At 37.3% G+C, this 26,824-nt stretch overlaps 2 protein-coding genes across 23 annotated transcripts in view; one reads left to right on the top strand and one right to left on the bottom strand.

Annotated features, from left to right (window-relative positions):
* Hs6st (heparan sulfate 6-O-sulfotransferase) overlaps positions 1 to 26,824 on the bottom strand; it is an 812,621-nt gene that overhangs the window by 236,478 nt on the left and 549,319 nt on the right. The gene's annotated exons all lie outside the window — the stretch shown is intronic.
* Rim (Rab3 interacting molecule) overlaps positions 1 to 26,824 on the top strand; it is a 272,945-nt gene that overhangs the window by 166,243 nt on the left and 79,878 nt on the right. For 18 of the 22 annotated variants that reach the window (XM_067759666.1, XM_067759662.1, XM_067759664.1 and 15 more), the window contains 7 exons: positions 2,433 to 3,379; positions 8,678 to 8,891; positions 13,989 to 14,255; positions 14,624 to 15,156; positions 15,262 to 15,399; positions 15,513 to 15,647; positions 18,518 to 18,709. In XM_067759666.1, the coding sequence (XP_067615767.1) occupies positions 2,433 to 3,379; positions 8,678 to 8,891; positions 13,989 to 14,255; positions 14,624 to 15,156; positions 15,262 to 15,399; positions 15,513 to 15,647; positions 18,518 to 18,709 (2,426 nt within the window). The remainder of the gene's footprint in view (positions 1 to 2,432; positions 3,380 to 8,677; positions 8,892 to 13,988; positions 14,256 to 14,623; positions 15,157 to 15,261; positions 15,400 to 15,512; positions 15,648 to 18,517; positions 18,710 to 26,824) is intronic. The other 4 variants (XM_067759673.1, XM_067759672.1, XM_067759677.1 and 1 more) reach the window with 2 other exon arrangements.

Here is a 26,824-nt window from a genome sequence, read left to right as displayed (position 1 = left end):
AACCAAGTTTAAATATCACCTACACGTTACGGCTGCTTTTACAAATGTGAATACGTAGGCACATATATTTACCAGGTCAGGCTTTGCCCTTCGCAAGAACACCCAAAGTGGTGAAGCAAAAGCTTTCCCAAGACAGTCGAACTAATGATCGGGTGTGCTACTACCCTAACGTAATGGACAGTCGAACTATTCTGAAAACTGAAGCTACGCGGTCATCCATAATGAGCTCTTATATCATAAGGCCGGTAAAACGGTTAACATCTTTCAACTTAAAATCGGTCGACTTCCATTCTAAAATATCGTTTTAATTTAACGAAGACTTTTGAAATCAATGTTGTAAAAACAAACGTCTGCAGACTTTGGTCTACATTTTAAAAATTTTATCTAAGGTACTTGTAACATTTTAATTATGTAGGTGCGCCGAGGATTATACGATTTTCACCCATTCCGCAATAACATCCACTTAGACGAGGGCGGCATCCTTGACCGAATAGTCACTCCTAACGTTTGAAGGGAGAACCTTGGTGTAGTTCGGAAGCATAGCTCGACAAAAGCATCCGTTGGAAAGTCTTCGGAGCTACACCTAGAGCTTCTAGAAAAGTGACGTCGACGAAGGTCACAGTCCTATAGCTTCTGTGCTAGCATATGGTGTGAGGGTCAGGAGGCGTGGTAGTGACTGGTGGTCGGGATTGCTACTGTGCGCACATCGGGAATTGTAGCTCTTAAAAACAGCCGAAAAAACTGGAGGTGCCCTGTGCCACGAGAGTCATGAGTATTAATAGACCATTAATAGCAACCGTAAGTCGCCTTTGTGCGTGACCGCCAAGGAGCCACAAATAATTTAAAGAAATTGTGTTCGCGACGATTATTAAGAGTTAGCCCCAGGTGAAACTACGCTTTGCACGAGATATACAAACAAAAGTGTGACCATTTTATGTATTTTTATTTCTTTTCAGCAGACGCAGCAGTACCAATTCCAAAGACCGGGGTTAGGTTCGAAGCCTCTCTGGACTAAGTGAACGAGGGACAATCCCTCGTTATAAAGGAAAGAAATTTACCGAAGTGTTTCACAATAATTCAAGTATTCTTTGAGTTATGGGTCCAGAATCCCTGGGTATTGGTTTTGAAAATGGGGTTGTGCTATGCCTTTTTCAAGCTGTCACCTTTTTCATATAACTTCTTGAAGGGGCAATATTCATTGATGTCAAGTTAAAATCTGCATAGATATTGAATTTTATATTCTTCTTCTATTCATCTCCTTTTGCCCTATAGTCCGGTCAAAATTAAGTGTCGCATCGTGGTATATTTTGGAACTGCAAAACTATCGCTAGTGGCGTCATTTCATATTTTCGATAGTTTAAAAAATACTATCGATAGTTTTCGGTAGCATCCTATTATAAATTCAACTCCGATGTGACTCGTGTTTAATATATACATACATTAGGGTGGTCCTTGCAAAGAAAAAGATTTTCTTCAGTCCCACTACTTGGTTTGGAGAGTGTCGCTCAGTAGCTATTTTCTTCATATCTAAAAATGTTTTTCCGGAACCTTAGTATTACCGATTGATACGGTGAGACTGAAGAAAATGTTTATTTGATTTGTAGACTGCCTCAATTAGCATACATATGCACATCTTAACGCCATATTAGATGAAAAAATTCAGGCGGCCCAACAGTTGGGGGGTCAAACAAATAACCCCCGTTCGAACCAGGCTCGTAACGCATTCATATCCAAAGTCTGCAGATTGTATTTGTGTAACTTGTTTTAAAATCGGTTCAAAAAATATCAAGTTAGAGCAAATTTCTTTAAATCATACGATTTTTTATAACGTTTCTCATGCAACTTAAACTAAATATTAAATTGAGTAATATCTCAACACGTCAAAAAGTGAAGTTGGGAGTGATAAAAATGAAGTTTGTATTGCTGAAATGAAGGAATTGAAACTTGAGCTAAAATATTGTGGTTGAAATTTACTTGTATTGATTGTAAAATATTTAGGTTTGTGAAGCAACTATAATTAGAAATATCATCCTAAAAATCTTCATAAGCCCTTTGTATTTTTTATAGCCACGGGAGAAATAAAAAGAACTAGCGGCAACTGATATTTAAACAACAAATTTATTTTAAGGAACTAAGAGAAAAGGCACAAAGGTTTTTTACAAAGTTAAACTGAGATGTCTTTTATTTAAATTCATTTGATAATATACAAATAGTTATGTATACCGTTAACAAAATATTCAGTTTATTAATAGAGTCAAAAATAATCCCAAGGTATGGCGATAACAAACCGAAGAACGTTTTTAAGTTCAACAATTTCCGTTCCACTACTTTCCACCTAATCCCGATACTTCTTCTGCGTATAACAATACGTCAAATCTCTATATAACAACATTAACCGAATTGCATAAAATACATGAATTTTCATTATACAGGAGTCTTACGTGAACCTTGGCAACAACAACGCAGTCTTAACGAACGAGATCTCGCCAGCGTAACGACTTCATATGGAGCTAATGATTATCGCTTGACCAATACGAATCGCCTGTATTCCTCAGCCGATCGTGATTGTTATGACTTGCATCGTGAGCGATTGGAAAGATATCCGCTAACACGCACAGCACGCTTAGATTTACAACAACACAATACTTACAATAGAACGAATCACGATCGACAGAAGGCAAATATTAGTAGTGGATTGTATTCGGCACATCGTACGCCTTCATTAGCCACGGCTGCATTGACTACAGAATGTGGTGGTAGCCCAGGCAGCAATGCCAGTAGCTACCACCAGCAACAACATCAACAATCAAAAACACTTCATAAAAATCCACAAATTTTAATTGACGATAAAATACTGCCTGCTGGTAGCTATAATCGATACGGTAGCATGATTGGCATGCGCAGTGAAGAAGGAAACGCCAGACGAATTGGCCCTACTTCAACCGCAAGTCTGGGACGTGAACGTACTTTGATCGCAGATCCCTATTGGGATGAAACGTTATTAACGGGAAGTGGGTCACAGGATTCGAGGCGTTATACGGAGCGTAGAATAAAGAAAACAGTTCGATTTGGTGGGCATGACGATGGTTCGTTAGTGGCGACAACTACAGCTATTGGAGGACCACTTCCACCGGTTAAACAAATTCTGCCCTCAACAGCTGTGGACGTAGGTGCAGCTACTATACTGACAAGCGCCAAATTGAGCGCAAGTGCCAACACTGCCAATAAGATAAGCATTTCGGATGCCGCCGTCGAAGATTGGGAACGTTGGGACGCTGAACGTCAAGGTAGTCAAGATTCGGCTACTAAAGACTCTGGCATAGATACATGCAGTACGTTCACGAGTAGCGAAGACTCGAATCGAGGCGACGGGCCAAAGGTAGATTAACTTCGCTTAGATAATGATGATTGATGCCTGACTCTTTAAGACTTGAAAAAAAGACGGCTCCAAAATCTGCCTGTATTCTTAATTTAGTCTTAAGGACTAAACATGAACTACCTGTATGTCGTGTTTTGATGTTATTATTTACCATGTGACCGTTTTCAAATTATCCTCCCCGATCTGAAGTGTTATACCTAACTTAATTACACATGTAAAAACTCTACCTTATAGGTTTTTTATACATATGTATTATAAATCTACTAATTATTATTATTTTAACTCAACAGTGCCAAGTTTAGCTTTCGTTTGAATATTATTATTATTTTTTTTTTTTATTTAGAACAAACACAGCAAAGCAATAGTTAATAATTTAAATATATATTTATATAAGTATACTAGCTTTGTTGTATTGAGTTTTTTGCGTTGTTTTCGATGAGTTCATCAACAATCTTGAGAATTTGCTTCAGATTTATATTTATATGCACTTTGCCGACAACGGCATGATTTCCATAAGCACTAGATATTCTATATTATATATTTTGCATGTATGAAATGGTACGATTAAAACAGATACAGTGCCTTGAAAACTTCCCTGATTTATTTTGCTTGCATCTATAATATTTACACCTATATGTTCTAGTATGACGCACATTAATTAGAGGATATCACCAAAAAAGTTTCACACGAATTTAAATCGATTATTTAACTACCACGAGATTTTCTGATGGGAGGCAAAGGTCCTGATCGCGGATTTTGGCTTTGATCTGAAAATGCTCCTGGGGTGCCATATAATCAAAACCATCACATGTATAGTTTTTTCTCGCGAGTTATTTTATTTCATATATTTGTTTTGGATATAACAATTGTTTTTGTTTTTATCGTTCTATTGATAAATCATTCATGTTTTGGATATATTTCAAATGAATTAATAGGATTTATAATATATTTTCTTTATAAACATCTGATTTTTTTCAAGTTTGTATTAATTAATTTACATAATATCATCAGAAGCACCTTTAAGAGAAGGAAGGGTAAGATAAAGGGCTTTTAATGCATTTAGTACAATTTCTATAAAACTAACCCATTTACTCTTCGTGTAAAGATTTATCTATTACTCAAGAATAATTGGTGATTGGAACTCGAACTTCGTAATGAAAATAATTTTTCTATATCCTCTTAATAATTAAAGAAATTGTTTGTGTATATTCATGTATTCTATTTGTGTGTGTTTATGTCTCAGCTGATGCGTTTCTTTGTAGTTGAGCAATATTTGATCTCGACGCTTAACAAATCACTGCTTTTCAAAGACTCGGCAAAATTTAGGCCGCCCATCGTGCGGATACGCCCCTCTGTTCGGTTGGGCGGGTGAATCTTTGGGCCATATTATTATTATTATATAATTCGCCTTTGGGAAGTTCCCCTAGGAAATATATGATTTTAATATTTTGTGCTCTCGACATGATTGTGTGTTCGAAGAAGGAAATAGTCGAAGAATGATTTTCCTCTTCAAAATAGTAAAAGGATGTACTCTTATTACTGTCAACGCCAGTTATAATTCAAAACCACTTCCAAAATAAAAACGCGAAATTCTACGGTATTAATTCAGTTATCCATCATTTTGGCAATATGACCGATATTATATGGAATGGATCTCCTGAATATTCTCGTAATGCAAAAAATGCAGTCTTTAAATGCTTCCAAACAAATAGAAAATGCTTTTTAAAGTATCTGTAAAATAGGCGAAAAAAACGTGCCCTCAGTATCAAAATTGCAAATTTTGAAACAAAATACGAATAGTTTCATAACAAATCGGTTTCACTTTTACTATTTTTAAAACTTGCAAAAGACCTTCGATGCAAAAATGCAAAATATTTCTCAATATACCCATGTTTTATTGACCATTAGTTTTGTTTAACCTTCTGTGCTTTTCGCGTATTTTTTTAGTTATGTGGCGGTATGGAATTGCCAAATATACTCGGCAAAGTTGTGCATATCATGAACCCAATGTCGTTCATTTGGCTGCAATTCCGGGAAGTTTGGTGGGCACTCCTCTTTTTAACTTACTTCTCAGGTGCTTATTCTTACATTCCATTACAACGCGTGTCAGGTTTTTCAATTATGACGCAATACATCTAACGTTTCTCGATGCAGAATGCTTGCAGCAAAAACTTTGAGGTTTAGTGTAGTAAGTATTTTAAGCCCAAATAGCTACTTTAGAAGATGAATAAGATAAATATCATGATTTAAAAACCTGAAAAGCGCTGTCAACTAATTAGAATACGGGTCAAACAAAGTCGGACACAATGAGATGCAATAAAAAGATGCCAGATGTTACTTGGAAGGCTCCTCGTTTTTATTTCTTGTATAACATTCCCTTTAGTAACCGGTAAGGTTGGTTTAAAGCCTTTAGTACCAAAAGTTCAGCACAAAAAAGATTTTTTACAAATTTAGCTGTTTAAATTGGAAAGCATTCGCTATCCGTCGGTTTACTGCACAACAAGAAATAGATAACATTTTTTCATAAATTTAATGTAGCTTAAATTATCCGTTCTAATTTAGCATAAATTCCGTTTAACACCAAACGTGCATCGATTTATTGTGCTCCTTGATTTCCTAATAGCAACCAACTTTCACTGTGTTTTGCTTCTACCAACTTTTTAAAGGATTAAAAATGATGTTATTGATTAGCTAATTTTATATTGTTGTGCCAAACGTTCCTGTTATTTCGCAAAATTTTGCACAGATATTTATTCATTTCTATACATTTAGGTCACTATCTTCCTTCACGTTTTTTATCCTCGAAATACAATTTAGACACTTCGTACATCACGAACAGTTGCTTCTATTTGCTATGACATTAATTTGCAATATCAACTACACAAAACTCTGATTTGATTGTATGATTGTGCTAAAGCCTTCATTCATTACTCATCGTTTGCATAGACTTGTCTGGGCAACTTATACTTCACTTAGCCTATACAATCTTCGTTGTACTTGATTTTTCCCAAAATTAAAAGAAAAACAAAAATAAACGTATTTGCTCTCAAGTAAAGGCCAACATTTTCGAAGAAATATCAAAATAAAGTTTAAAAGCATAAATTGAACCCAAAAGTGCTGACGTTATTCAGAATTACGTGGAAAGTCCAAAATCAAAAGAATAAGTCAAGTGCTTGGTAATCAGTTAAGTGTAAAGCTCAATAAACAGAACCGTAAATGACAGTCAAATCAAGTCCATGTTAAGTTTAAGAGACTTTGAAACAAATTTTTTCTCATATTAACTGGTCGCCATAGCAGTTCTGTATCTGTATAGTTAAAAAAGTTAAATCAAAAAATATTATCCCATCAATCTTTGTCATGAAAATTGTTAAAAATAGTCAAAGTTAATTAAACACAAACTTTTAATAAACTCTATCTTTCTGGGAAAAACTATACCATGTACATATATATCGGCATATCTTAAAACAAAGGTCGTAAAACAAAAGTTTTGTTAACAAGGATATATCTCACACATTTATTTATCATCCTATCTCTGCCGTTAGAAAATCTTATTTCAGCGAAATCAATAATAAAGTTCTACGTGAGAAGGCCGATTTAAAAGGATGTAACTGAAAAATTGATTTTATAGCATAAGTGATATGGTTTTTATTTAATTTATTGCCATATGTAGTGTTTGGTTTTTGGGACAAAGATTTTAACTTACTTTTTGCTTTGATGGCGAGACTTAAGTTATTTTCTTTTGGCAAGTCCTAGAAGAGAGATGAAACTTTCTCATAGTTTAACGATTCAAACCTACTGTGAATAATGAAAAGGAAGTAGTTTAAATAAAAGGAAATAAAGTATCTATTTTTTAGTTACAACTTTTTTAACAGGTTTTCTCAAACACAAATTTTAATCTTTAATTTTTTGAGTAACAATATTTTAATTAGGATAGGTCGATATGTAGTAGTATATAAAACAAATATTGGCTTCCTTATTCATAAAAAAGAAGAGGTTTATAAAGCTCTTATAATTGGAAAATTGTATGGAAATGTCATTTTAAAAACCTTTATGAACCCTTTGAAGTTTTTATAAATAAGAGGGATTGTATATAAAAAGATTTTATAAAAATGTTAGAATATCTTTATCATTTTTCTTGCTTATTGTTAGATATACACATACATACATATATATGTGCGCATATTCTCATGATTTTGCCCAAGGTATCTCGATTTTGCGAATTTTAAAATATAAATGTTTTTAGATCGTTACAAAGTTTTGTACGTATTTATATTCGTATGCTTGTATATATATTTCGTTTTAAAATGGTGTTGTTCTTCGTTTACACATTTTCATATTCATATTTTTCATTCCCGTGTTTTTATGCGAATGTCAGTACTTTACTCCTTATGCATGCGATTATCACTCTGCCTTCAGGATGTTTACCAAACTGTATTCATTCGCCACACTTGTCTTATGCTCCCATTTATGAAGATAATGGATTGAAAATTCGATGACGATATTTGTGTGTATGTGTTCTCATAAGTTCTTGAATTAAGAGAGTGATGTCAAATATGTAAAATAATTTACTTTAAGAACTTTTGTATGTCATTGTTTTAAGGAAATGCGACAAAAGTTTGTTTTGTAGATATAAATAATATTTGGTTTTTTATCATTGCATTTATGTATGTATACAAATTTACAAAGGAATGTAATGTACAACTACATATAGCTACAAAAAGAAGTGTAATTTGTAAGCGCCTCTGATGAATTTTGTCAACTAAAACGTATTCTTCATTACTATTTGTGCTATATTTTTTGAAATGTAACTCATATATATATATATATATATGAACGCATATAGAGATAAATCGCAGATAAAACGACTAATTCGACAATCTGCAATTTCTACTAACCTTATGCTTAATGCAAAAGAAAAATGTTTAGCAAATGTACATAATATTTTTTTTATTTACTAACAATTTGAAGAACAAACTTAATTTTTTTATTATTTTTTAATAAATTTTATATAATTGCATCCATTTTTCATTTATAATGTTTTTTTGTCAACTTTTATATCTGCCACCTTATCCTAATAAAAAAAAAAACGTTGGTTGGTTACGCCTGCAAAATATTTCATCTATGCACCGAACCCAACATTGAAAATCATTATAATGAAATGCCTGTAATCAAACCTTCAAATCGTACTTTGAACTGCTGGTGAATACGAAAATGTTTTTGTCACAATTATCCTAAAAACCTGACTACATATTTGCAAAAACCACGAAAACAAAATTTTGAAAATTTCACAATACTTAGCAATCGGCAAATTGGCAAATATCGGCTGATAAAGCTTGCATTGTTGGTCATATGACATTACGTAAATATTACGGTGGTGAGGATATTCTTGGATTAAAAGTAATAGGTGGACAACGATCTACAAATAACAACAGTGATACCATCGGTTGTGGTGCAGTCGTCGAGAAAGTAAAGCGTGGATCTGTAGCCGATGTTGAAGGACATCTGCGAGCAGGTAATAATAATAGTTATAACTGTTATATACACCGGAGAGCAAAAGTGGGCTGGTAATGAGGTTTATAAACTTGGTAGTAAATTAAGGTGAAGCAAGGATATCGCTTACATAAATATACATATGTACTTATATACAGCGACAATCTCAAATAATTAAGGACCCCTCCAAAGAGTCCTAAAAACATTAAAGTTTTTTTTTATTTCTAAACAAGGAAGCACTTCCTTAAAAAGGTGAATTTTCCTCAATATTTAAATAATCAAAATCGTGAAGACAATTGCTATACCTGGCTTTACATTCACATCTCCTAGTTAGGAAACCCGTTTTTGTTATTGTTTGCGTTGGTAGAAAGAATATAGTGGAAATTATTCCGTATTCCTATCGTTAGCCGTATTCTTCTTAGGAAGGATGCAAAGCTTGACTTTTCAGGAGACAATTTTACAATGGGAAACATTTGGAAAATAGCCTAATGGTTTTTCTCAAAATTGATACTCAACATAGCCGGACCGTAATTATCATTTAAAGTATCTTATTAAGTACCTTCTCCAGAATACATTTCGTATGTAAAATATTGTAACAAATTTTGGGGAATTCCGCTTATTTTACACCTTCTGCAAACTTTCGTCACACTAAATTCTCGAATAAATAACTCCAATATTCAGTAATGCGACATGGCCTTTATTAGATTACTTTGTGAGTAGTACAATTATAATTCACAATTATACTTCACTTCGCAACTGATAGCGTGTTTAAATCAAACTGATTACTCACTACTCAGCTTTCGCTGCTTTTATACTCTATGTTGCCTCGTCCATCGCATTCTCCTAAGGTCTAGTAACTTCGCGAAATTCATGCTTGGTTACCAGCCATATATGTACATGTATATTTGTAGTTTATAGTCTCTCGCATAGCCATATGCGTGTGTATATGTGAGTACTACTTCGACTGATGGTGAGTATCTCTCTGCTGCCTTGAATGTACATGTGTATATGACGGTTGATTCGTTTACCTACATAAAAGTGGCTGCTTAGTATTGGATTAGGGATGCTAGTATCACTTAGTGATGTGAATATTCGTCACACTGCCCTCCACCTAAATCTGATCGTCCCGAACATACAAATCGCTCGATCTAACCGCTGCTAGCCTCCCCAAATGAACCACCCTTCTATTTCGTGGTTTCCCAATGGTTTGTATGCGGTAGATGGTAATACCGATCCTCTTCACAACTTTGTACGGGCCTTCCCAACTGTACCAAAATTTGGATGGAACACCTTTGCGGCGTGAGGTTTGTATAGCAGTACTAAATCTCCCACCAAGAAACCTTCCGAATTATTGCTCTTGTCGTACCTGTGTTTCATCCTACTACTTATTATCCTGGACCGTTCCCTCACACTCTGTTGTTTGGCCAATGAACTACTTCGTAGTGCTTGCGCTTGACGGATTGGCTTCGCATAATCAGTATCGTTCCGACGTTTCACAACAGTAGTGCGCCCTGGCTTGAAACCACCCTTTCATTCTTTCTGGGAAATTATTTCGTTCGTTTTAGTGCATCCATTTAGGTTTGTCAATGCCAGTGATTTTCTCGCGGGTACTTTTGGCTTTGATTTATTAGGTCCATTCATTCCACCAAACTTTGCATGATTTATTTTCTTTAAATTTTGTGGAATCTGTTGAATCTCCTCCACCAGCACTCGATTACTGCTGTACCTTTTCTCCCAGCTGAAGTTAAGTGGTATATCCCGGTTCTTATAGCGCGTATTCCTTCTTTGCATGTTGATCCTGATGTCATGGTCAACTAAGAAGTCCACTCCCTATATGACTCCATCAACAATCTCTACCACAACGAATTTTTGTAGAACCGTGACCTTTCCAATTAAGACTTCACATATAACTTCTCCCTCGACTCCGTTACACTCGCCAGTGACCGTACGCAACCTTGCTCCAGGTAATGAGTTTACTCTCCTGTTGACCAAATCAGATCGGATTAGATGAGATGCGCCCGTATCTACAGTCAGTACACGTTCTTTGCCATCCATATTTCCTTTGACGGTAAGACTACCCCATTTTCATCCAATTTGCGAGAAAGATATCACAGGACATTCAATAGCTGGGGTAAGTTCTCGATCTTTACATCTGACTTGCTCTTGCTGATCTCCCCCAACTTTGCGTTTACAACCAGCCAAGTTGGAACTACCAGGAACGGTGCTGCAATGACGTGCAATGTAACCTGGGTTACCGCACTTGAAACACTTCATAACTCCGGCATTTTTCTGTTGTGGTCCCTTCAGTGCTTTCAAAATTGTGTCTACCCAATCTGGCCTTTCTACGTCCACACGGCGTGTTTTGAAGGCTGGCTTACACAGAAGCGATGCTGTTTCCTGAATCAGTGCACGGGATACTGTTTCAGCAAATGTTAGCTTTGGGTTTGCGTATGTAGCTCGCTTCGTTTCCTCGTCCCGTATGCCATTTATAAAGCTTTGGGTTTTTACCCTCTCTGTGTATTCCACGGGGGCGTCCACATTTGCTAGATGAGCCAATGTTTCAACATCCGAGGCAAACTCCCGCAAATTCTCGTTAGCTTTTTGGGAGCGGTTTTGCAATTCTATTTGGTAGATCTGTTTCCGGTCTTCGCTTCCGTACCGTCGTTCTACAGCAGCCATCAATGCTTCATAACCGTTACGTTCGTACTCTGTAAGATCTCAACTGTTGGTCCTTTTAAAGCCACGAACAGTGCAGCAATTTTATCTTCGGCATTCCAGTTGTTCGCTGCTAACGTCTTCTCAAATTGGAGCTTAAATACCTGGAAAGGAACATAACCATCAAACGTTGGGGATTTTACCTTCATAGTAGACGTTGAAGTAATTTGACAGTTCGATTGTAACTCCTGAATACGATCTTTTAAAGCATCTATCTCGGCCTCCATTTTATCTTGTCGACCACTGAACCTTTCCTGAAACTGCTTTAGTTTCTCTTCCATACGCGCTTCCAGTTGTGCAGAGATCTTCGATGACACCTGTGCTGAAATCTGAATTTGTGCCGACATTTCTGATGTACGTGCCTCTTGTGCTTCAGTTTTAGATGTTATTTCTGACATTACTGGAAAACGTGCTTCTTTTCGTGCCTCCTGTGATTCCAGCTGGGAGGCCATATATGTCTTCTGTTCTTCCAGTTGAGTTTCCATCTTGGATGTTACTGTCAATGTTTATGCAGATATTGCAGCCAAAATCATGTTCAAGCCTGTGCTGGTAAATGTCTGCGATGTTTCGTTTTTCTCCTCCAATTTTGTTGTCTCATCGCCATCAAGATGAAAGACATACTTTCCCACGTTAAATCCTTCTGATTCCGTTGCCTCTCGTAGTCGCTTTTTCAATTAGAAGAAAATTTTTCTAAGCCGGGTCGCCCCACGGCAGTGTTTGGCAAGCACTCCGAGTGTGTTTCTGTCATGAAAAGCCCTTAGTGAAAACTCATCTGCCGTGCAGATGCCGTTCAGAGTCGCCATAAAACAAATGGTTCCCGTACCGCCAATTTGTAGGAAAAAAATTAAAGAAGGAGCGCTACGCAAATTGGAAGAGAAGCTCGGCCTAAAACCTCTTCGGAGGTTATAGCCCCTTACATTTATTTTCTTTATAAGTGTAAAATAAGTTGGCGAATTAATCTAATGTTGTTATTTTTAAATTATATCCACCCGAAATGTCAGCTATCAGTGGCTAATGATAAAAAGGGCTACCTATATACAAAATTTCAGGCAAATCGAGCCGTGAATAAAATTTTTTCGAATAGTTCGGTGTCTGGTTCACTTAGCGGAAAGAAACTTTACAGGAGCACTTTCCGGTTCGCCGTAAAGCTATCCTGCATATTTTAATAAAATCAGCGGAGTCCATAAGCTACATAAAACAGTTGTACATCCTTCCTTATATACATTTATAGATAGATTAAATCTCCGTAGTGCACAAACATTAGCATAAATGTACATACATACACACAAACATACGAAAAAATGAACTCTTGTTCAAAGATTTTAACGAAATGTTTAAAATATTTAACGAAAGATTATTCTCAAGAGATGTATGCATTATTAACTATTAACAACATTAACACGCATAAATATGTACATATGAAATGAAAATGCACACATGCATACCTAAACGCACTCCCGAAGTTAAATAATCTAATTCAACATGTATGTACATACATTTATGTATATGTGACGTATAATATTATGTGGTGAAAGTCCGACTCAAAGCAAAAATGCACACGAACTGCATTTGCAACCTGTTAATTATACTCAGCTGAGCAGAGCTCACAGAGTATATTAATTTTTTCTGGTTACGTATTAAAATTTCACTATCATAATTTTTTCATAACGCGCCAAAAGAATTATAACTTCAATAAAGTGTTTCCAAAGATTTGAGATGGCTGACGAACTGGCACGTAGGGGCTCAGCAGAGTGGGGGTGAGGGAATAACCAATGTCGAAGTAGGTATTCCCGGGGTTGGCCAAGGGAGATATTCGGGATTTTTATGTGAACAAAGCCCAAAAACATGGAAGAGCACCGCGGGTTGTGCTATTTGAATTTGGCGGGCTACAACGAAAGGAAAACAAGGTATCTGCTGGAGAGATCCAGGGCCAACACCCATAGACTTATAGCGGTCTGCACTGGTCACTGGGCTTTAGGCACGCATGCGGAAAAGATGGGTATTCCGCACAACGACCACTTCAGAAGTTGTAAGGACATAGATGAAAAAGAGACTGTCGAGCACTTTCTGTGTAAATGCCCGACTCTAGCTAGAACCCATTTAAGATCATTCGGGAGCCCTTTTTTGGAAGATCTAGGAAGATTAGCGGAAATAGGGATAGCAAAGATTCTTGATTTTAAAAACATCTCAGGCTGGTTGTAAAACATATCCATGTAGTACTCAGTGGGTTCAGACGAGTTTTAGCTACTTAGGCGACCGGGGTGGCAGCCATTATACCTACCTACTTAGATGGCATTTTAGAGCTTAAATGTGTAGCCTCATTTTATAGTCTTACATCACTCTTGTTTATTGATATCTTTACATATCTGTCATTTAACATTTGTATTTTTTTTTTTTGGATCAGGCGACGAAATTATTGAGTGGAATGGTCGATTCTTGCGTAATAAGTGTGCAGACGAAATTTATCAAATAATCGATGACAGTCGCTTGGACGCGCAGGTTGAATTAGTAATTTCGCGCCCTTTGTCAGGCAACACTGCCGGAAATAACACCAATCTCAAAGCAGATCATCAACACCAAATTAGCGTGTCCCAGCAAACCAAAAATATCGCAAGCAGCATTGCCAGCAGTGCTGTAGTGAGCAGCGGCGGCCGTTATTTGCCACGGAAAGGTATTAGCACCAACAAAAATATCTGCTTTTGTTTAAATCCAGAATTTGTATAATAATAACTTATAAATATGAACTTAGCGTATAATGACAAGTCCGAAAATAAACCATTCCTCAGTGATTGCTTGTTTCAATAATTTATTTAAAAAAAAACCAAAAAAATAGCTCGCTATCCCTTTAGTCTTAAGTAATCACACATGCCCACCACCTCACAGTTTACATCTATAAACATTTGAGGATGTTTACAGTTTAAGGCGTTTTTTGAATTGCGAACCCGTTATAGCATAAAAATCGAACTAGCACAATTATTATTAAGAACTTTGTTTTTACTAGCATAATTTAATACATTTTTTTTTCTATTCTTGAAATAGCTACCTTAACTGATGCTGTCGATATATGCGGCGATCAGCCAAGTTTCCTTATAACATCACCTGGCTCGCCTGATATAAATACCAATAGCGGCGGCACAAATAACTTGCGGCAAACGAATGTTCAGCAACGTGGCTATATTGGTGGCATTGGAACGTATCAGAGACATTCAAAGCAACAAAAGCTACAACAACAACAGAACCCACAACAACAACAGCCACGACTGGGAACCAACGTCACAAATACAGTTAGTGCAACAACAGCAGCAGCCAGTTCACAAGCCACAACGACGGCAGGCCATCATCATCATTTTCACCATCCACCACCGCCACCGCACACGCATCCGCATGCCTCTACCGCGGCACATCATCTACCCACGGTGGGTGTGGCACATGCATTGCCCTTGACCGTTGAAGGTCGTTTACAGATGAAACTTGGTTATGATCAAAATACCCTGCAGCTGATAGTGACGTTAGTCTGTGCGACTGGTTTAACGTTGCGACAAAGTGGCGCTGCACGAAATCCTTATGCAAAAGTATGTTGAATTTTTTTAAATGTAACTGCATTGTAAATTACTTGTTTGGAAAACTCTCAATATCTATTACCATATATATTTTTTTTTTTTTCGTTGGAAAATTAGGTGTTCCTTCTACCCGATCGTGGTACAAAATCGAAAAGACGCACCAAAACCTTAGCGAATACTTGCGAGCCACGCTGGGGCCAAACGTTTGTTTATTCAGGCTTAAGGCGCTCTGATCTCACTGGTCGTTTACTTGAAGTAAATAAACGAAATAAAAAAAATTGCAAGCTCCTATTAAAAAACAACCTAATTTATCAATTTTCTTTTACTATTTAATTTTTTTATTTGTTTTTTTTTTTTGTGTATATTAGGTAACACTTTGGGATTATGTACGCTATGGTGCCAATGACTTTATCGGCGAAGTAGTTATTGATTTGGCGCATCATATCCTCGACGACGAAGCGGAGTGGTATCACCTGCAACCGCATCAGGATACTTCGTATCTCGTATGTGTGATTTTTTGTAAATTGAATGTTGTTGTAATTGTGAATAATCGTTTATACTAAAATATCTACTGACCAATCATTACTACCACTAGTGATACATATAATTACATATACATACGATGTACAGGATTTTCAAAAGGGTTGGCCATAAATACATATATAGAACATAAAGAAAGATTATTGAGAGCTTTGAGGATATCTTAGCTTTTTATACTATTGTCAAATCCCTTTTATAAAATGTCAAAAAATCGTCAATATAAATGCCGTATGAGAAGTATCTGGCCTTGTCGATGTACAACTTCAAATAAATATTCACCAATTTTTGCTTCAGGTTCATTATACCTTTTGAACCAAATAATCTTGAATTTTTGGCAGGAGTCTAATTACTAGTTAAGAATGCTATAAATGTCGACCATAATCTAGTTATCATACAAATTTCCTGAAATATTCTTTATAAATTTATTACACAGTAAAATTTTATTCGGTAAAGTTAAAGTTTTACAAAGAATTAAGTACGTTGCAAATTCGAGTACTACCGAGTTGGGTTTTAATTATCTTTACTAATCATAGTTCACAATTTAACAACGAGGCAACTTGAGAGAGAGAGAGAGAACTAGATACATGCTTAAGATACTGAGTTTATATAAAGCTAAAAATTACTTAAATATCAAATAATTAGCCGTTGCATTTCCTTTTTATATATAATAATTATAGGATTTTACCCCCAGTTTTTCAGTACAACTCACTTGTCACGTAAACTGCGCTTAAACTTATTCTGCAGTTTTTCAATCTACTTCAACTGAAGCTTAATCTGCCAATCTGGCAGGGTTAAACACTATTTAACCGTCGTTCTCAATCGCATCGAACGTACCCAGCAAGAATTTAAGTTTGGGTAGCATTAGAGCTCATGTTAACAACTAGCATACTTCTAAAATCACAAGCGTTGTTTCAGTGGTTTCATAAAGCAATAAATACTGTTACTAAAGTTGAAAAAAAGATAGTTCCCAACTTCTACTCAAGTGTGGTTCTCTAATAGAACTCAAACGTAAAATTCCAATACCAAAATTTTTTCACGAAAATGAAAAATAAAACACGTATAATTTATTTTTATTTTATAGCGCTTAATTACTGCTACCAACCAGGTGTTTATTTCTCACAATAAACAGCTGTTGGTTTTGGTGGTACCACTTTGGAGAACATTTTTTTCAACTCCACCTCAAATCGAAATCCAATGTAGGATATCAACCGGAGAAATGTATTGGATATTCATTTGAGAGCTATACATTTTTAAAAAAACCTTTCAAAGGTTGGAAAATAAATTGAGAATGACTTTGGATATCAACTCTAGAAGTAGATATATATGGTTAGGCTAACTAAATGCAACTGTTGCCTTATATGCAAACCGTCTAGATAATAAAAATCAGTGTGATTGAAAAACTGGTCTGTTTTGCAAAGTTAATTTAAGTTTAACCCAACCAACTACTGAAAAATTGGGCCTTAGATTGTGATTAAACTAATTCAAAAAACTGTCTGTAACAGGCGACTAGTAAAAAGTTCGTACTTTTCCCAAACCATCATGCTATTTAGGCTCATTAACTTCAGCACTATTTGCATCAATCATCTATCCCGGCACCGCTGTTAATATCCTTTGTCACGAAACTTTTTAATATCGCGAGGTCCATGAAATTTTGCGCTGCTGGTATTTCAGCGATGCCATAGCAATAAAGTTGATTGTTATTTCAGCTGTCTGAAGAGGCTGTTGCAACTGCAAAATCAAATTCCACCCATATATCCAGAAGGAGTCGTTTTCCGCTGAGTGTTATTCCATTTATATAAAGGAATTGTTAAATTCGCGGGTTCAGTAGGCCGATATAACAACAAAAATTGGAATTGTTAAATATTTTTTGTATCACGTTTCCATTTTCTACTTTTAAGTATTGAATCGATCTGAAGATTATACCCTTTCCGACAAATTTTCTTAATCTTATATACGCTCGATCCTTGCCCTATTTCGTGGACATTTTTGTGATATGTATTGCAGGGTCACAGGCTTTTGAACCACTGCATTGATTGAAAGATTAAAAACGTCAAACGAAAGCCGAACTAGTAATGTTGGAGGTTTTTTTCCGTACGGTTTACGTGGATATCTGAATCAGTTTCTGTCCAGTGGAATTTTTTGTCATATATTCTGCAGTACTCCCGAAACACATTTTAAAATTCAAGTCTCAAACTCACCGGTAAGTTGCGCCACCTAACGGAGCTTTTTTCTTTGTTGCATGGTCGATGCGCTTTCAACTAAATGTGAGGCTTCAAGTTTGAAACTAAATAGGATGTCTCTTAAAAGTGTATCGTAAGTTTCCACGCCACCGATCCGTGCGGTTTTTCTAAATATTTCCATCCTTGTGCCCTCTAGAGAAGCTTTTATATTATGCAAATTACCAACTTATTGTGGCGACCTGAATTGCATTTGGGTTCCTCTCTCTAAAATTTAATTTTGTCAAGTTAAGGTAACCAATTTTCTGAATCAGAAAAAGGTATTTTATGTACATAAAAAATATTCGTTTTGCTGTTTGAGCGTGAAAGCCTTGCAAGCATTCCCAATCCGTCATGATGAGATCAAGTTCAATTTTTTGTAAAAAGCAAACTCATTTTCGTTCGTAAGCAAACTCTAAAAAATTGTTTTTTAGGATCCGAATTTGCTCAGAGCGATGTAGAAATAATTCAGTTCAGACAAATCGGACCACCCTAATAGACATAAACACATACATAAACTCACAACTACAAAACTACTCGTACACATTTCTGTATGCAGTATTATTATTTTACCTATTTATGTATCTCGACTTCCTACATCTCCTACTCCATAACAGTTGCATTACGACGACCAAAATGAAGCGGACATTATAATTTTGACACCGACAGATCATTTATCACCACCCAGCACAATGTCACGTCTAAGCGATTCCGATACGACGTCTGAATATGACATCGATGGATTGACGCCGGGGCGTGATGGCGCAAGCATATCATCACTGGGCAGCTCATCCAGTCCACCACCAGAGGTAACCATAAAGCATAACCATCAACCAAACTATTAAAAATATCTCTACCTAAGTATGTATGTATAGAAAAGACAGCATAAATCGAATTTGAAAATACGCTTGGCTTTAGGGCAACCTTTCACACAAACTTGGCAATTCAAAAGGTAGTCATTTATGCAGAATTAACTTAAGAATTAACGGTAAATAATCCCTCCAACTAATTCCTAAGGTTTATGTAAAAAGGTTCGGGAATTTTTGAAAGTAAACACCTCATTAATATTTTAGAATACTAAGGTTTTGCAAACCTCCAAACCCGATCCGGCAATCAATGATAATGGAATAAATGTCCCCCCACCCGATTATGACGAAGTCAGAATAGCAATACCGACTATTGGAATCTAAATGCTCTTTGCCCAGTCCACAAGAAAGGGGATAGTGCAAACTACGCCACCTATCGCGGAACCAGACTTCTTAATATCGCATACAAGGTCCTGTCAAGTGTATTGTCCGAAAGATTGAAGCCGACCGTGAATCGGCTGATTGGACCTTATCAGTGCGACTTCAGACCTAGTAAATCTACCATCGACCAGATTTTCACAATGCGCCAAAAAACCCGCTAAAAAAGAATCGACACCCATCACCCCTTCGTCGATTTTAAGGTCGCCTTCAATAGCTCCAAATGGAGCTGCCTATATGCTGCGAGTTGCTTTTAGGTTTAAACAGAATATTAGTAAAATTCAATAAGTTTTTTTACTTTTTATAATAATTTTTACTTATTTATTATATTCTGTATACGCTAAAATTATTTTAAGTGAAACCACCCCTAACATTTTTGAATTGTTTTAAAAACTTGAATTTTTTTCGGCAGTTTCCAAAAAAGTTAAGTATCGATTACATTGATAATGCCTTCGGTAGGTTTTAGGCTCCACTGAGGTCGACATAGAGTTGGGAGCACATAAATATTTTATTACTTTTTTTTCTGGCTCCAATATACTAAAAGAATTATTTCAGGCTGCAAGAAAAATAAGAGACAATTTAATTTTCGAATGTGGGAAAAATATGGGATATAGTTTGACATTTGGTGGGATTTTTCTCTCCATTTCAGGGTAACATAACCGGTGCTGATAATATCACAACACTTCAGACTTCGCCGTGTATTTATGACACTTAAAGCTTATCCTAAAAAATGTATCTATCTTATCAGATACTGCTCGTAGTTGGCGTAAAGGATGTAGATCGGTCTTGATCTACATATGTATATCGGTACAAAAAGTTAGTTTCTCGTTGTATCGCTATATCATCAAATTGCACTGTAAACTCAGTACAACTCCATAGAAATAAACGACTCTTATTTATACTACCTTACTAATTGGCAATAAATTATCTATGTGTTCGTATAACCATTCATACAGCAGAATGGGAGTTCATTCATAAACAACATTTACATTATAGTATATATATATTTAATTTGTCAACTCCTAGGAAAGAAGCATACACAAATTTTTGATCGTTCTTTATGCCTTGAAAGCATTTACTTACTCTACTTCACTGACTCTCGTTTGTCGTTCATTTCAAATATCTTTCATAATTTTTTTTTTTTTCATTGAAGAATTCAATCAATTAAGGTTAAAGAAACAATCGTTTAATTCTTCCCCTGGTTCGAGATTTTTATACAAGCCGGAAAAATGGCTTACATTTCTTTCGGTCGGTATGAAACATTCAGTTTTGCAACAGGATAATTTGTTGTTGGACAACTACTTCTATTCTGCTCTGGAAAAAAGAAGACAAGGTTTAAAAGTAAACTTTAAAATTCATCTGTTCTTTAAATACAAATTTTGTTCACAAAAAAAATTTTTTCTGACTGCTAAATCTTAAAGTTTTCACGAGACACCGGTCTTATACTTTTTAAATTCCACGTATAAACTTTTCTAGGAAGGTTTTGATATAAGATATAAATGTAGCTTTTCAGGTCCCTAGAAAATTCACCTAAGTAAACTTTCTTTTATTATCTATAATAATCAGGGGTTTAATTCAATAAATTTGAATGCAGTAAATGCAGTAAATATTAAATGCAATGAGTTCTAAAAATTTTCGGTTGATAACACTGTGTGACAAAAAAAATTCAGTCTACTTTATGCGCGGCAGTCATCAAATTGTAAGCCTAGTCGAATATACAAAAACTGCAAACTTCAAATAAAAAACAAAAATAAATGTAAGGCGCGATAACCTCCGAAGAGATCTAAGGCCGAGCTTCTCTTCCAATTTGCGTCGTGCTCCTCTTGATTTTCCCTACAAATTGGCAGGACGGGACCTACATGTTTTATGCCGACTTCGAACGGCATCTGCAAGGCAGATGAGTTTTCACTGAGAGCTTTTCATGGCAGAAATACACCCGGAGCGCTTGCCAAACACTGCCGAGGGGCGACCCCGCTTAGAAAAATTTTCTTCTAATTTAAAAACCTTATTTCTAAAATTTTGATGTTGCTTTGCCCGGGGTGCGAACCCAGGGCATACGGTGTGGTAGGTGGAGCACGCTACCATCACACCACGGTGACCGCCAAACTTCAAATAGACCCTCAAAATCTGGAATGAAGTTTTTCATTGGTTGTAGCGAATGTTCGTCCATAACTTTATTTCTGTTTAGTCTGCGTACAAAGATTAAATGTTATCGTAAAGGAAATAATTGTTAGGTACCTGGGCGACCGAGCTTTGCTCGGCAATCTTCGAATATGCCGCATAACATACTTTGTTCTACATGTCATCATTGATCAAACTCTACTTTTCTTATGTACATATTTTATATATTTTTACTTACCAATATCTGATTGCCTTAAAAATAGATTTCAAAAACATATCAAACACTAACCGCAAAATGAACTGGAATGAAAAATTTTAAATGGGTAATTCGAGCCCATAGTATAAGGGATTGTTATGACAATTAGTGAAATCGAGAACTAAGTTATTTAGGTGTTGTTGTTGTTGTAGCAGTGCTTCGCCCCACCTAACAGTCGCGACCGATCACAAATTGTCATCAATATCCTCTAACGGGAGTCCAATGAAACTTGCTGTTTCAACAGGGGTGGACCATAATGCAAGGGGTGTTAGAGGCGTTGATTCCACATTATAATTAAAGAGATGGTTGGTGTCATGTGGGGACACATTGCAAGCGGGGCATACATTTTGTATGTCGGGGTTGATTCTGGATAGGTAAGAGTTTAACCTGTTACAGTATCCAGAACGCAGTTGAGCAAGATTGACACGCGTTTCCCTGGGGAGTATGCGTTCCTCTTCCACAAGTTTTGGGTACTTTCCTTTGAGTACTGGATTCACCGGGCAATTCCTGACATAAAGGTCCGACGCTTGTCTTTGGAGTTCACCAAGAACCTGCTTGTGTTTTTTTGCTTCATACGGCTGGGTTCTCAGGTGCCGTATTTCCTCAAAATGCTTACGGAGATGACTGCTTAAGCCCCTAGGCGGTGTTGGCTCATCAATCAGATGTCTGTTTGGATGCCCAGGTTTCTGGGTATTCAACAGGACCTGTTTGGTTAGCATATCATTTCTCTCCCTGATGGGGAGTATTCTCGCCTCATTATGTAGATGGTGTTCTGGGGACATAAGAAGGCAGCCCGTGGCGATTCTGAGAGCAGTATTTTGGCAGGCCTGTAGCTTCTTCCAGTGGGTAGTTTTTAGGCTTGGCGACCATATGGGTGACGCGTAGCACGTAAACGGCTTGCCAATTGCTTTGTATGTAGTAATGAGCGTTTCTTTATCTTTTCCCCAGGTTTTGCCAGCAAGGGATTTGAGGATTTTATTACGGCTCTGGATTTTCGGAACAATTGCGGCTGCATGCTCACCAAAATGTAGATCCTGATCAAACGTCACACCCAAGATTTTGGGGTGTAGGACAGTCGGTAGCGTAGTGCCATCTACGTGGATGTTCAAAATGGTCGACATTTGGGACGTCCATGTTGTAAATAAGGTGGCGGAAGATGTAGTCGGTGATAATGCCAGGTTTCGCGAGGCGAAAAAACTGGAGAGATCAGGGAGGTAGCGGTTTATTCTGTTGCAGAGCTCATCGATCTGTGGGCCTGGGCCTGTGGCCATTATTGTGCAGTCATCGGCGTATGAAACGATAGTGACTCCTTCTGGTGGTGGAGGTTGCTTAGATATATAGAAATTAAACAAAAGTGAGGATAGGACACCACCCTGTGGCACCCCTTGTTTAATTCTTCTTGGTTTTAATGTTTCGTTTCTAAATTGCACTGATGCCTGCCGACCACCCAGATAATTTGCGGTCCACCTTTTAAGACATGGGGGAAGGGTAGACCCTTCCAGGTCTTGCAGTAACGTGCCATGGTTGACCGTATCCAACGCTGTTGATAGGTCTAGCGCTACGAGTACTGTTCTATGGTGAGGGTTTTGATTTAAACCGCAATTTATTTCGGTGCTGATGGCATTTAGCGCGGTGGTGGTGCTATGGAGTTTTCTGAAGCCATGCTGATGAGAGGCTAGCTGCACATTTGCTTGGAAGTAGGGGAGCAAAATGGCTTCAAGCGTCTTTGCTACTGGCGATAGGAGAGATATCGAACGATACGACTCTCCTATGTTAGCTGGTTTCCCAGGCTTTAGTAGCGGGACCACCTTGGCCATTTTCCTCTTTTCTGGTATGACAAAGGTGGAAAGAAACAGGTTGAAGACATTTGCTAAGTATTTGAAACCCTCTTTCCCTAGGCTTTTAAGCATCGGCATGGCTATGCCGTCTGGGCCCACTGCTTTGGATGGTTTAGAGTGACCAATGGCATCTTCAACCTCTCTGGCGGTTATGGTAATTGGTGACGCGCTGAATTTATGTTTATGTGCGTGTCTGTTGGCCCTCCGTCTATATTTGTTGACCGTAGAATGCATTTCATATTGACGGCAGAAATCGCTCGTGCATTTTTTCGAATCCGACAGCACTTTATCGCCGAAGGCGATGGAAACTTTGTCATTGTGCTTAGACGGATTCGATAGGGACTTTACGGTGAACCAAAGTTTACCCACACCGGCAGAGAGGTTACAACCTCTTAGGTGCTCCTCCCATTTCGCCCGCTTGTGTTCATCCACAAGCAATCTGATGCGTTGGTTTATGTCCCTTATTTGGGGGTCGCCTGGGTCGAGCTGTCTTATAAGGTCACTTTCTCTCGCTAAATTTGCGGTCTCCGCCGAATTGGGGCCGAATTTCGGAAATTCTCCCGGCGGGAATGAAACGTGTCTAGGCGGATTCAATGACCTTGCGGAAAGCACGCTCCCCTTGTCGGGCATCAGTCGGGATAGGGAGGGCAGCAAAGAGGTTGTCTGTAAAAGATTTGTATTCCTCCCACTTTCCTATTTTAAAGTTTATGAAAGTGCGTTTTTCTGTAACGATGAATTCGGCGGTACGCTCGAACGAAATAAGTATAGGCAGGTGGTCGGATGCCAATGTTACCATCAGCTTCCAGTTTACGTAGTTTACGAGTTCTGCGCTCACGATTGAGATATCCGGCGAACTGTGACAGCTTCCTACCATACGAGTGGGGCGTCTCCGTTTATTGTGCAGAACGTCGTTTCTTCTATTTGATCCGCCAACATCTCACCCGTACTGTCCGCCCGCAAGTTTGAATGCCATAGATCGTGATGGGCATTAAAGTCGCCTAAGATAATGCGATTGTTGCCAGTGAGTAAGGCGCTAATATTTGGGCGGTATCCACTGGGGCAACAGGTGGCAGGCTAGGTTTGCATCGCCTGACCGGACAGATAGGCCTTGACGTTCTAAGACATTGTCCCTGCGGTCGATGCCAGGATCAAATATATGATATTGCACAGAGTGGTGTATGATAAACGCGAGGCCGCCTCCATTTCCGCTCATGCGATCTTTTCTGTGGACATTATACCCAGAACATACGGGAGCAGGGGCTGATGCTCAGCATTGCTACCGAATCTACTACGAAGATAGTAGTTATGAGTGGTAGCAGCTGTTTGAGTTGTAGGCGCCGCGGGGTGCGAGCAGCAGCGGGTACTAGTTGTGGCTTGCTGAGCAGCTGGGCTGCTGGAAGGTAGTAGGGGGGGGGGGGGGGGGGGGGGGGCGCTAAGGCGTAAACTATGGGACGCCCTTGGACGTGAACAGCAAGGAGCCACAAAAGATTTATAAAATTTACGTGGACGTCGGGTTTTGGGATCAAGCCCAGAACAACCTGTCCGATGCAACCATCCCTTACACGAGACACACTGAAAAGAGTATGACCGTCCTAAAAAGATTCTTTTCCGGCAGATGCAGCAAAACCATTTCTCAGGACCGGGGTCAGGAGACGGACCCGGATTGGATTCGATACCTTCCCGGAGCAAGAGAATATGGAGCAGTCCCGCTGCAAGGAGCTGCTGGGAGGATGACAATTTGTGGGAGGGACGCAACAAATTAAAAAAAAAAAAAAAAAAAACTCGGAAAAATCCCGAGTTGCTCCGGTTCATAGAACCGACTGCCTTGGGAAGCGAAGTTATTTAGGTAGAGTATCTTCATGCGCCGAATTATTAATTTCAAAAATTTTTTTAGTTATACACTATGAAAGTCTCACACCTTTATTACATTCCAAAAACTTGTAAATTTCACTAATGACAACTATCAGTTAGTTTAATTAAATGTCAACTTACTTCCCTAAGCGCCATCTGTTGGTAAGTAGTTAAATGGTTAGATGTCGTTTTCAAATTGAAAAAATGCCTCTAGTGTTCAACGGTAGCAAATTACCATTGTGAGATATATTTTTGCTATGGTGAGAAATCTTTCTAATAGTAATCTGTGAGAAATTGCAATTATTCATTTCATATTTGCCAAAAATATGCATGTAAATGTATTTTGCTAGAATTTGCCACGGTGCCTTGATATTGCAATTCATTTTTATTAGCGTGTGTGAAATTAAGAAAATTTAGTCGTATTATATGTAAGATTTTTAACTTTAATGTACTCCTTTAAAGCTTTAATAGAATATGAGTAAGTAGAGTACTGTTTCGTCTAACTACCCCAACCCCAAATGGCAACCCTACTCAAAAATGCACCTATTGTAATGCGGAGTGAAATACCTTTCGTTTGAGACCCATATCGGCGTATCCCATTCAATTTTTTTTTAATTTCGAATAGGTGGTAACCCTAAATGGCAACCCTACTAAAAAATGTCCCTATTGTAATGCGGAGTGAAATAGTTTTCGTTTGATATCCATATCGGCATATCTCATGCAATTTTTTTTATTTCGATTAGGTGGCAACCCTCAATGGCAACCCTACACAAAGATGTCCGCATTGTAATGCGTTGATACGCATGTCGGCGTATCTCAAGGAAATTTTTTTTTCGAATAGGTGGCAACCTTTTGAAAAATTCTGAGTGGCAACATCTTGGTAGAAAGTCTTAGAAGCTAACACGTTATATCTTTGCCAAATTTCATTTAAATCGGTTGAGCCGTTCGCGAGGTCGTTCGGCTATACAAATATACAAGAATTGCTCGTTTAAAGTTATAAGATTTACCAGAAAAATGTTAATTAATTTATTGAAAATTTAGATTTTCGCAAAACTTTTCATACCGCTATATATAGAGGGGTATCTACTAAAAACCGTAATCGGTTCTATACTCAAAACTCACATTGACCGTGGCTAGCCGCGAAATATTTGTACTGCCACGCACGATTTCAAAAGATCATAAAATTCATAACATCATAAAATTCATAAGAAAAAGCAAAATAGATATTTACACTGAAATTTATTGTGTCGTCTAATGTAGTCATTGAAAACAAATGATTTATAACCTCAAAATACGGTTACGTAACATTTTGTTTTCTTTTTTGATACAAACGAAGGGGAGTTACTTATATACACAAATAAATGGAGCTAATGTTAAGGTGTTAAAAAGGATATTCATGATTGATATCAAGCTGAAAACAGAATTAACTGGGAATATTTTTAAATAAGAATTATATACATTATACATATATAAAATAGTTTAAAAACAAAAAAGTTCCAAAAAATTCAAAAACATAAACTTATATATACATACGTCTGGTTGTAAAGCAAACCCCAAGAGTTTAAACTTGGTGCTGAAAATTTAAAAATAAAAAATTTCATTTGTGAAAAGTGC

Source organism: Eurosta solidaginis, chromosome 1 (genome assembly GCF_040869045.1).
Source record: "Eurosta solidaginis isolate ZX-2024a chromosome 1, ASM4086904v1, whole genome shotgun sequence".
NCBI classification, from domain to species: Eukaryota; Metazoa; Arthropoda; class Insecta; order Diptera; family Tephritidae; genus Eurosta; species Eurosta solidaginis.
The sequence above is the reverse complement of the archived record's forward strand: the minus strand, read 5'-3'. Positions and strand labels throughout refer to the sequence as shown.